At 42.5% G+C, this 12582-nt stretch overlaps 1 protein-coding gene across 2 annotated transcripts in view; it reads right to left on the reverse strand.

Moving 5' to 3' along the window:
• Positions 1-12582, reverse strand: part of LOC149863422 (cytosolic carboxypeptidase 6-like) — a 1473463-nt gene that overhangs the window by 1047085 nt on the left and 413796 nt on the right. For both annotated transcript variants that reach the window (XM_090050142.1, XM_090050145.1), the window contains exon 4: positions 11467-11561. In XM_090050142.1, coding sequence (XP_089906268.1) covers positions 11467-11561 — 95 coding nt within the window. The remainder of the gene's footprint in view (positions 1-11466; positions 11562-12582) is intronic.

The following is a 12582-nucleotide window of genomic DNA, read 5'->3' on the forward strand; positions in this document are numbered from 1 at the left end:
GGATCCAGATGTGCAGGCACATGTGGTCTGTGGCACTGCAAACCTCTTTGCAGCTCCAAAAACCACACGAGCTGCACATTAATCAGTGTGTGGCTGCTGATGATTTGCAGAGCTGGGGCAAAATACCAGGATTTCCTGGTAACAAAAAGGGGAAAAAAAAGACCTGGGGGGAAAAAAGCAGCACAAATCATGCCGAAGTGGTGGATGCTGGGACAAAAGGGCTGCCTGCTCTCCCATCTCCCCGTGCTGTGGCGCTCCCATGCTGAGGTGCCCTGCGCCCCAGCCAGGTGCTCCCAGCCCAGCTGGGGCGCAGGGTGCCTCAAGACGGGGAGCAGGCAGCTCAGCTCCGCTGTGGAGCCCCCGCACCGCAGAGCACCTGGCTGGGACGCAGCGTGCCTTGTGACGGGGGAGCAGGTTTCCTGAAAATGTATCATATATTTTTAACAGTAGTCTATTTTATATCATCTAAAAACAATTATTAACTTCACCAATTGAAATACCTGTCCCAGATTCCTACATCTCAAGTATTACTTCCTGATAAGCTCTGTTTCAGTATATTATGATTAGCTATGATAAGTGTGCAGTATTTTTACTCTCTCTGATTATCAACAACAGTGACGACAAAGATCTTTAGGAAGTGAAGTCTAGCAGGTCAGCAGCTTAAAAAAAAAATCTAAGTGTTAAGACTCGGGCACAGTACCAGGATGCCAGGCACAGGTCAGAAGGCAGAGGTCCACCTGAATAATCTGAGACAGGAACAAGCAGGCACAGAACACCAGGCTGGGTGGGAAACCATACCTGAAGACAAGGCAGGAGCCAGAGATGTAGAGTAGTCCATTGTTGCTCCTCTATATGCCCCTTAAATGGCTGAGCTATTTCCTATATAGATTTCGTAGACATTAAGGCTGGAAGGGACTTCGTAAGATCACCGGAGCCAGCCCCCTGCCCAAGGGGTAAGAAGTGCTCAGGTTCCCCCAGATCCTGATGCACACCCTTTATGTACTTATAGGCTGTCACCAAGTCACCCCTGAGCCTGTGCCTTTCCAAGCTGAAGAGTCCCATGGCTCTCAGCCTCTCTTCGTAAGTCCTGCTCTCTTACCCTCTGATCATGTGTGTGGCTCTCCTCTGGACTCTTTAAAGCTTCTCCACATCCTTTCTGAATTGCGCAGCCCAGAACTGGGTACAGTACTCCAGATGCAGCCTTGCCAAGGCCGAATACAGTGGGAGGATGACATCCTGGGTCTTGCTCGAGATGCATCGGTAGACGCAAGCCAGAGTTTTGTTCGCTTTGCTGGCTGCAGTATCGCATTGGTGGCTCATGTTCATCTTGTGGTCAATCATGACCCCCAAGTCTCTTTCAGTCATGATGCTAGCAAGTGTAGCACTGCCGAACCTGTACGTGTGATGCAGGGTTGCCCCCCGCCCCCCACCCCAGCAAGGTGGAGCACCTTGCATTTCTCCGTACTGAATACCATCAGGTTTTCAACAGCCCACCTTGTCAACCTATCAAGGTCGGGCTGGATCACCAGCCTATCCTCAAGTGTGGACACTCTTCCCCATAGTTTGGTGTCACCAGCGAACTTGGCCAGTCCACTTCTGACACCAGAGTCTAAATAATTTATATAGACATTAAAGAGTACAGGTCTGAGAATGGAGCCTTGGGGGGCACCACTACTCACCGAGTGCCATGATGATTCGGGTCTGTCAACTACCACTCTCTGGGTCCACCCTCAGAGCCAGTTCCCCAGCCACTGGACTGTAGGGTAGTTGAGCAGGGGGGGAAAAAAGAAATACACAAACACCCCTCCTCAGCCTCTGAAGACTCATTCACAAAGAAAAATTAATATAGATTACCATTACATTGTCATATTTAATTTTAAAGTTTAAAAAAAGCAGGACAACGTGCAAATATTAATTTCCACTGCTGACTTCAGTAATCATGAGATAAAAATTAGTTCTTGTAAGTACTGCAGTTCAGTATCTATTCCAGTTGCTCAACCCCACAAGACATAGTTTCACATACTACAGAATTTATTTTGATAACATAATGTTGTATTATCTCCTAATATACATATTTATAACTTCATGTCTGCTATATCTCTACATTTTCATGGCACATCACAACTGTTATATTTTCTACCCAAATTCTGCTACAGTGCATTTCATTATAACAGAGATAACGTGTCTCAGCTTTTAACACTGTATTGCAAAGAGACATCCATCTGATAGCCATATTCTTCTTTTTATCAAAACTGCCCATATGCTTGATTCCCAGTCACTTTCTCTATTCACTAAACATTGTTTCTTCACAGAAAAATGAATGCAAAAAAGTTGTTGTTAACGACTGAATTAAACAGTGAAAAAACAGGCAATTCCAAAAGATAAGGTGGTTTCCACAGTGTTCTCTCTGACATATTGCACATCATATGTTTTTACATGTTGATACTTTAAACCATAAAACATTAACATAAAAAAACCCAGACAAACTTATAACCATGTTAAAAGAACTTTACAGCTGGCAATGCTAAGCAATTAAAAAGTAAGGAAAAGCGACTGTCCAGGGTGCCTGTGGGATGCAGTATCCTGGTATGTTCTCTTTACGGCCTTTAATTATATAATATCATACGTATCTCATTAAAGGTGAAATTCAGTCCTGTCAGGGGAAATTCAACCCTGTTAGCCCTTAAAACAGGGCTGTTAAATTTCTAAGAGACATTCTTAGAAACTTATCAAAACTTTTTTTTAAAGAAACACACTTTCTGATTAAATTGCTTTGGCTCTTCTTTAGATAGTCTTATTAGTATTATGGAGCAGCCTTGTTTTCAAGTACATGCCTCAGTGACACTTGCACTGTGTAGGGCTCTTACTTCTACGTGCTTCTGCCCCATAAATGGCTATTCTTAACCAAGATGTTTTTCATTTAGCTTTGCTCCATTAGGTCCAAGTACAGAATTCCTGTTGAAGGCTTCTGGGTCCTTGTGGGGAGTTGTAGTTCAACTCTGCTGTGACTTAGCTGTAGCTCACCTTTATATACCTTACATAACTTAATTTGGGGCTGAGGGGGACTCCATTTCTAAACAGACAAACGTTTAGTAGCCCGGTTCCCAGAACACTTGTCATGTAATCCATTTAATTAAATACCCACCACATGAGTGAGATGGACTATCTGGGTGGGGATAAGGCAATGATATACAGCACTGAGTTGACTTTGGTCCCACTGAATTCAAGGGCTAAACTCTCATTGACTTCAGTGGGAATATCCCAGAGCCAAGTGCTTTGGGGAGGAGGGGGGAAGCCTCACTGTAGACGTTTAATTAGAACAAAAAGACCATTTTCAGGTAACTGCCCCGTGTTAAGATTTTTAACAACAGATGACCAAAACTGCAGTGAACAGGAAAAAAGTGCCATTTGTTTCTGATGCACATTTAACCTCCCGTGCATGAAGTAGAGAGGGTGACTTTTGCTAACGACAGCCTTCAGGACCACAGAGTGCCAGCAATGAATGTGTGGAACTCGTGGTGGCAATCAGACTGAGGTATTACGATATGTCACTGTAAGTCTTTTCCATGCAAATACCTTAAGCATCAAATATTTAGGCTTTCACATAAGCTTTATGCCATGTGTCCTAAACAGTTACTGCTTGGAATAAATCTTTAAGGCTGGGATTTTCAGAAGTGCTCAGTATTAGCTTAAGCGCTTCAATTGAAATCAATAAATCAAACACAAAACTCTCAGGGTTTGGAGCAGTGTCATGTCTATTATATATTTCCCCTGCAATTTAGCATGATGCATCTTGATCCTGACTGGGCCGCTGAGTTCTGCTGTAACATGAACATATTGATTTATGGAAAACCAGTTAGATAAATAAGGGGGGACACAAGCAATCATTAGTATGGTTAGTTTTCTGTCCCTCTCTCCCTTTTTTTAAACAGTGTTTTTAACAGTCGTTTTGCAACTTGACACTCAACAGTCTGCATAAACCATCTATGTGGAAGATCATGAATAGTATGGCATCCCAGACAAGATAAGAGATAAAATCAAAGCCCTAAAAGGAAAACGTCGGGGTGGTTAAAGATTAAAATGGGTTGCATATAATCTCCAGTAATTTTTGCAGTCATTACTAGGTGAGTATTAAGGCATGGGATGGGAGGAGAGCCTGGAATACAAAGGTTTAATGAAAAGAAATTAATGTATCTTGATTTCATGGACAGCATTGCAGAAATGCTGCTGATAGGATGCGAGAGTAGACAAGCGGGCTGCAAACACAAGCTTGAAAAGCGGTGTTCGATAATAAACCAAACAAAGCCCGAACTTATATCTGTTGGTAGCCAGCAAGAGTCAGTAGCAATGTGACTTAAGGCACAGGTAGAAGGAGGTACAAGACTTGTTACCTGGAAAGCAACATCGTGACTAATGGCAGCACACATGGGAACGTTGTGTCGCAAAGGCAAAACAAGCAGCGCATTTACAAAAACCAATTAATGTATAGGGGAAAAAAAGCCATAAATCTAAAGACGAGCTTAAATCCATGCAACTGCAACACAAACTCAGTTTCAACCTCTGGCTCTGACACCTGGCGTCTCAAAAACAGCCAAAAAGCACGATGGCGGTGAGAGTATTAAATGTCTGAGTAGCATGGTAGAATAAAGACACAAATGAAAGCACTAGGAAAAAGACAGGACATCACCAGCAACTGTCAATTAGGGAGGGAAATTGAAAAAAAAGACTTATTTGGCTTGGGCATCCGTAAAAACTACAGGCATCCCATCGGGACTAACAAGAACTGACCTAGAAACCAACTGGGAGAAGAAAACATGGGCAACATAGACTTCGCTGGCATAACACCAGACACAGTGAGCTCAGCAGGTTGGGAACCCAGTAGCTCAAGACGGGAGCTCTTGCGGCAGGTTGTGATAGCTGGAGCCAGCTGGGTCCTGCCTTGTGTCCCATGTGGAATAAAAGCATAGACCAACTGACTTGAAACTTTTAGTACACGTATTTCTTCTTTATGGTTTTCTATTTCAACCTCATGTTTGCTTCCTTCTTAAGATATTCAATTATTTCCAATGCATTTGATTGTGTACATCTTAATACATTTCTAGTAAGGTATTCAGTCAACAAAAAGTTTAACTGTCTTCCTTGCCACAAACTATTCACATTTATCAAAGCTACACTCAGCAGGATAGTTTTAGGGCCCGGCTCACTTCTGCTAGAAGCAGGATTTGACTTTTTAATCTTTCACTTACTGCTATAAATGATGTAATTGAGAATAGGGTGCAATCTATTTCATAGCTCAAGTAATGAGGACCCAACCTATTTTTTCCTATTCTTATTCTTCCAAATCCATATATACACAATTGTAATACAGAAGATGCACTTAATTTCTGAAAATGAATAACTTTTGTGATCATTCAGGCCTTCTCACGTACTTGCCTAACTCTAAAAGATATAAAGCCACCACCTCTTCCTTCTTAAGAGATGCCGTAATACTAAAGCCCAACTCCTCATCAGGAAATGGATTTTTTTTTTAAGTAAAAAAGATAGTACTGTTTAATTAATGTACTTTGCACAACAGTTTGATAGCGGCCTGACCTTTGTCAGGGGTACACATCTCTCTCAAGTTCATCCATAGGATATCCCCGAGTTTCTCCCCACTGTCCTGCTATATGTCCCAAGAAGTAGAACATGGTTTGCCCTATAGGATAATTCCTTATCCCTGCAAGCTCCAGCTCCATTGCCCTTTACCAGACTTCACAGTAGCCGTAGCAGATCTAGCCAGATCTAGGTGGCTTGCCCTTGGGTTATGAAATTAGGCACCCCCCTCCTTTCCATAGAATGGGTTAGCCAGAAACATCACTCTCCCAGAGATCATTCTTTACCACAGGCAATCAGGAAGGAGACAAACAACAACATGATTTATTACAGGAGAAATGAATACTAGAAACAAAAAAAACTGACTACAAGTCTGGAGACAGAACAGGAAGACAAGTAGGGTACATCCAGACAAACATCCACATGCACTTTGTGGCACCTCAAAGGCTTTGGGGCACCGCAAAAATGCATGCAGCACACATGCATAAGCTCTCCGTGCTGCATATTTGCAGAGCAGAGGCAAAATTACATATCAAGAACTCCTGGTATTAAAAAAAAAGGGCAAAAAAAGCAGGCTGGTACATTTAGGGCAGCATGTGCTGCAGCCCTGGGAGGCCCCGAGGACCCCAAGTAAGGCTGCTGGCCCCAGCCTCCCCTAACCCACGCGGGGCAATTTGCTGTGTGCTAAAGGGACCTGCCAGTATGTTCAGAGATCACCCTTTAAGCTGATCCTGCCAGTCCTGACTGCTGGGGATGTGCACCCTTGGGGACCTTGGACCATGGGGTACTTGGAGACAGAGAAAAGAGGGGAAAAACTAGTGACAGTATCACTAAGAAGAAGGCTGAAAGCTGAAACTAAAAATAATAATAATAAAAACCAGGTAAACTATACATAAACCCTTTCTTTATGTGCTGACTGTTCCATACTATTTTACCTGCATTACCACTTACAAACAAATATACTCATGTAATACTGCACCACAGTTGAAGAGCAATCCCTTTAACCTTAAAGTGCATCCACTCAGGAACCACGTCATTTATTATCCTTTATCCCTTAATTATGAGGACTTCACCTAGAACTCTCTGCTCATTTAAAATGCAGAATAAAATACGCTGGAAGTCTGAAGACTTAACAGGTGTCAACCAGATATTTGCCAGCTACCGCTACTATTCTACTGGGAGGAGCTGCCGTTCTATAAATACTAATTAGAGTTCTGCACATGATCCTGCTGAAATACCTAAGGTGATGAGTGGCCAGTTGTTACTTTTAAAAGATTAGCTCAATTTGAAAAACTAATGTCCCCAACGAGGCAATGCTCATGCTGAATAATCAAGAGTTATAGCTCTTCCCAGCCCAAAGGGGGTATTTCCTCACTTCATCATTCAGAAAATCTGCTGCCTTTCTAACACGTCACTTTTCTATTTCACTTTGAGAAAGTTATAAAACTTTGCGGCATCAATATAAAGATACAGCATAGGTAGTGGGTAAAAAATTATTCCATTGCTGTGCCTACATTAAAGCTTACTAACAGTCTCCTAAAGATGGAGATTATAGTGTGAAAACATGAACACAATACCAGCATGAGTAGGCTGCATTTGAAAAGAAACCAACAAAGAAGAACTGTATTGCAAGGGGAGCTGGACTTTTGGAGTGAAGTGGTAAGCTCAGTTTCTCAAAAAATAAATAAATACCAAATTGAAACTAATTGCCAAGATCAGCCCTGCTGCTCTAATATTTTTATTCAGCAGTTATAATTGTCTGGATAATTTTGAACAAAAATTATATTTGACAAGTCGCATTTTATCCCATTGGCTTGAATTAAAATCGGGAATTTCATCATGTCCAATTCCCCACGAAATGCGACTGATGTAACCCGACATGACATGATGCTGCATTTCTTCACGAAGCTTGGGTTCATTGCAACAAGGTTTGACTGATGCAGCTGACAGATTGCAATACAACTTCACATCTTATCTGGGGGGAGGTTGGAGGGGAGGAACTGGAAAAGTGAAGTACTTGGATTTCTTTTTGATTGTTTTATACCCTAAATATCCAGTTCTGGGTAGAAGTAAATTCCAGGAGTGGATCCTGAAGTTGTACGGTGGAAAAATAAAAAAAGGATGAGTTTTCATCACCATCTACTTTTCTTTTTTACCTCTTAAAAACAGAATCTTTTACTTCTCCAAAAAGTCTGCTGTTTCTTATCCTTCGGCATACAGCTGCCTCTTTTTAAGAAGCTCATTACTGGTAATGTTTGGACTTACTTCAAAAGAGAAGAATATGTCAACACTAGAACATCTGTGTCCACACGGAGCACTTTGACGGCAGTGATATCCTCTGTTTGCATCAGTAACATTGGAGGTGAACCCTTATACCAACTGCATTTGAAGATCTTACCACCCAGGGCAAGAAAATCCAGGTCAAAAATGTCGATCTGTATTTGACATCCTCAGTGCTTCAAGAGCACTTGACACTGATTTGTTCCAGAGTCAAGAGTCAAATGTGGAAATCACTGAAAGTCTTGAAGCCAAGTTCACGCAGGTACATTCAGATCAGATATTAATATTCTTTAAAAAACCTCATACTCTCCAGAGACCAATCTCTTTCTGATACACTGGGGTTTTAGACACACGGGACCAAGTTCTGCCCTCGATACAACAGGAATCTTCTTACTCAGACCAATCACGCCATAAATTCTGTTATTAAGGAGAGTTGTGCAGCTGGATCTCTTGAACGTGAGACAGGAATACACCCCTTCACCTCAAAAGCAAAGCCGACCTATGTTTTAATATTTATCACTGAAAGAATGAATGAGATGTGGCCAGATGAATGTGGGGAGAATTCCAGTATGGGCCACAAACCTTCACTGGGATCCACCAGCCCACCCAGGCAATCACAACCGAGCCTCACAAATACCCAAAACAATGAGGTTCACAGGTGCGGTAGTGACTTGCAGTGTTGCTTCTGTCATTTTCATGTCGTTATTTTTGATTTTCAGACATGTGCACTGTTTCATGTTTTCTTAACTAGATGCATCATTTTCTATCTGTATTTTCAGTCGATTCAGCTGTCTGAGACCATGAACAAAGCAATCATACTGATTTAAAAGGGATCATAAGTGCACATCAGTCAGCCTATAGTAACGGTTTCACCCTTCCACTCCTACCCCAACTACATGACACTAAATCAGAGTGGCTTACACAAAAATGAAACAGCTGCTACATTACTATAGTGAGATGTGGGGTGGAGCAGTAACTTGAACTAGCTACTGCAGATTACCTTGAACCATAGTAAGCTCCCCTGCCCTTTTCAATCTGCATGATTATGTCCCCTGCCCACCCCCTAAATCATGTTTGTCAAGTTACCAGGAAAGAAAAACCATTTAAGTCATGGTCCAAGGTAGAAATAGTCCCACGTTAGTCTCAGGTCATGAACTTACATTGGTGTGGACCACAATTTTTAGCAAGTACCCTCCAATTCCCTTCTGTCACTCCTACCCCCTTCCCTTGTCTGATCTGCTGATCCACTTTCTGCTCCTTTTCCTATCTGCCCTGTGCTGCCCATTCCCCAATCTGCTATATGGCACACACCTAGGCTGCCCGTGCCACTTGTGGTATATGTACTACAGGTTGGCCGCCCCATCTTACATCACAACCCACTCAAGTGAACCCCCTCATCTACGCAGAGCCCCAGTAATCCAATACTTCTTAATAGTCTAAGAGCATCGAACCAATATGGATAGAGACTACCCCATTCTTATTCAAGGACTACAACTACCCAAATGCTGCTCTAGCAGCTATAAGTACTAGTAAATCCTGATTCAACCAAAAAAAACCCAAACCACCAAACACCATGGGAATAATTTTGTTTACAGGTTTCACTAGAATGCCATGGAAACAGATATTGAGATGACTATAAAGACATCTCAAAAATAATCTGAAAGGAAGACACTCAGCTATAATAAAAATCATATATCCAAGAATAAAGGGTGCATTTCTCTTCTTGGTGTGCGCATACAACTCCCATTAATGTTAATGCACTGTAAATCGTACTGAGGAGACTAGACCCCAATATCATTACAGGCCTTAGTAACTGTATGAATGGCTGTTTTCCTGCAAAGTACAGCAGCACGCTTTCATCCACAGACCATTAGAAAGCAAATACAAATTCATTTTTTTAACAGAATAACGTTACATTTCAAGTTAAAAAAAAATGTACTTCATTGCCAAAGCCACTCAATCTGCAGTATATTATGCCACGAATTGCAACAAGGATTTCTGAAACAGGATGAAGGTGGAGCAGCAGCACAGCTGCGGGAGGAAGCAGCATAGCTCCTGCTGCCTACGCTCTGCCTAGCTCCAGGCAGTGCTATTCATCCCTCCCTTTCATGAAAACAAAATACACCCCCAAAAATATAAAACACAAAAATAAATAGATCTCCTGGGAAAATCGAGGAGAAAGGTGTTTTTGAAAACACTGAAACAGTCTATCTGTTCCAGAAAGAGCCAGCTCTATACCATTTCAGAGAAATGTACCTTTTAATTTGAAACTGAAATAAGGAATAACATTTGTAGAAAAGCAACAATGTACATTTACACATAGAAAATACTAGGCAGAAAATACTAGATCACAGTTAGAAAAGAAAAAAAGAAGGCTTGAAAGAGGATAGGAACCTACTTAATAAGTGTAGCCTGGAACAGGTATAGGTATAAAACTGGAATCTTAAAATATACGAAGAAGCATAATTAGGATTATTGATATATGCATTTTAAGATGTCATTAAATATTTGTATTGAGCTTGGACCCAGACAGCATCAGCCCCATCCTGTCTCCAAACACTGGCTTTTCCTGTATCAGTGCAGGCTAGTAGAAAGACAAAATTGGCATATACTCTTTAAAACCTCTCTTCTTCCATAGAAGAGAAGACCGTGCCAGCCCAAGACCTAGTTTGCAGAACTCAGAGGCTTTATGGACACTTTTTCACTGCAGAACCAGGAGGATTTTTTTTTTAACCAGCGAGAAAGGGAGAAATACTGGGTCCACCAAAAAAAAAGTTCAACTATGAACTTCAGGGAGGCAGGACTATGAACTTCCGTGTGGCACCCTCGTGCCTTTTAGAACTACTGACATCTGCTCTAGGGGCCTCGTTAGCAGCGATGTCTAGAGATATTGTATCTGTCTTGGATACAGCAAGTGGAATACCTGGTGCAACAGCAGCCAAAAAAAGAGTGGTAACTGCAGCACCTACCATAGTGGCATGAGTTCCCTCTGCTACAAATACTAGACTCAACACTACCCAACACAGAAGTGAAAGGAGATACCAATTCGCCATCTCCTTAGGCACCCTTCTATTGTTTGCAGTGCTAAATCTGCCATGTTTTGTTGTAAAAGACTCCACTTACCAATTATCTAGCTGTCCACAGCATGGAAAGTGGTACAATCCTCTGTGCCCTGCAGACAAGCTTCAGCAACAGGTGCCAAAACACACCTCTGAATAATCAAGTGTATCTCTGTATTGTTAGGGCCTAACTGCAATTCATACCCAGACAAATCTTCTAGCTATAAGCAAGTCATGTAGCTAATTCTTGGGATCCTTGTATGCATTAGATCATTCTCCTAATGAAATATAATGAGTCCTATTCACATGATTACAAATTGCTGATCTATGTGCATTATATATATTTTGCTGTGTGACAATCTCATTTGACCTCTTGGTGCACGAGACAATCCACTTGAATTGTGGCTCTAGATGAGAAGCATTATTTAGTTCCTCAGTAGTAGATGTTATACCCGAACCAATGTATCTTGGGTACTGAGTCTCAAGAGAAACAAAATTTCCATGCCATTAGCGAAAGCTTAAAATGATAACTTACCATTTTGGTCTGCTCGTGGATTTCACCATAGGGGTCATTCCATCGCGGTAGAGGCTTTTTGTTTTACTGAAGTTGACAATGTTGAAAATTACCCTCTGGAAAACAGACAGAAGACTTGGTGAATATCTTAAAGGGTTTCACATACAAATCTCTCATTTTCCTTTTCTTTACCAGAATAAAGTATAGCAACAATACACGATGTACATGCCCATGAAGTCGATGGGTAATAAAAACAATATAAAGAATCAAGTAAAGGACATGCTAAGTTCTGATATTTTCATAGTTCAAGAAAAGTATTGTTATTCTGATGAACATGCTACCACCAGACTTGGGTAAATTCTAGAGTAGATGACACATGGGTCATTCAGCCAATGACCTAGCCATTAGGGTTATGCGACGCTTCAGGTGCTGATTCGATTCGGAGGAGATTCAGCTCAATTCAGCATCCAAATCTCTGAATCAAAATCAGGAGACCAATAAAAAGGTCCGAATCATTTGAATCTCTCCAAGTTAATACAGAAAAGATACAGAGACTCGGGCAGTTCACACTCGCTGCTGCAGGGAGCTGAACCCAGACTCCATACTGGTAAATAAGGGGTGAGGGAGGGGAGGCTGGAGGAGGGAGGAGGGGACAATGGGGGAGACCTGCACCAGGCCCCATCCCCTGCATGCTCCCCCAGTCCCTCAGAGTGCCCCCCAATCCCCACCTGATCTCCCAGCTCCCACCCCCCTGCATAGCTGCCCTACCTAGCCCCAGCTCTTGGCTGTTTAAAAATGAAACAAAAAAGCCCCCATTCACCAGCTGCTGCCAGGTGGGGGGCGATCCTTACTGTGCCCTGCTGCTCCACACTGAAATGGGGGGGTTCTTCCATGAGGCCCCATCCTCTGCCCACTCTCCCAGCCTCTTCCTCCCACATGGCTGCCCTGTCTGCCCCAGCTCCTGGCTGTTTAAAAAAAAAAAAAAAAAAGCCCCGCACTCATTGGTTACTGCAGTGGCTGTTGGGACTTCTGGGGGCTCATGGCAGAGCCCCCCAACCAGCGCAGGGCAGTGAGATGCAGCGGCGATCGCCCCCGCTACACCTGGCAGGAGCCGGTGAGTGCAGGGCTGGGGCCGGG

Source organism: Crocodylus siamensis, chromosome 5 (genome assembly GCF_052110815.1).
Source record: "Crocodylus siamensis isolate JL-2025a chromosome 5, ASM5211081v1, whole genome shotgun sequence".
Taxonomy (NCBI): Eukaryota; Metazoa; Chordata; order Crocodylia; family Crocodylidae; genus Crocodylus; species Crocodylus siamensis.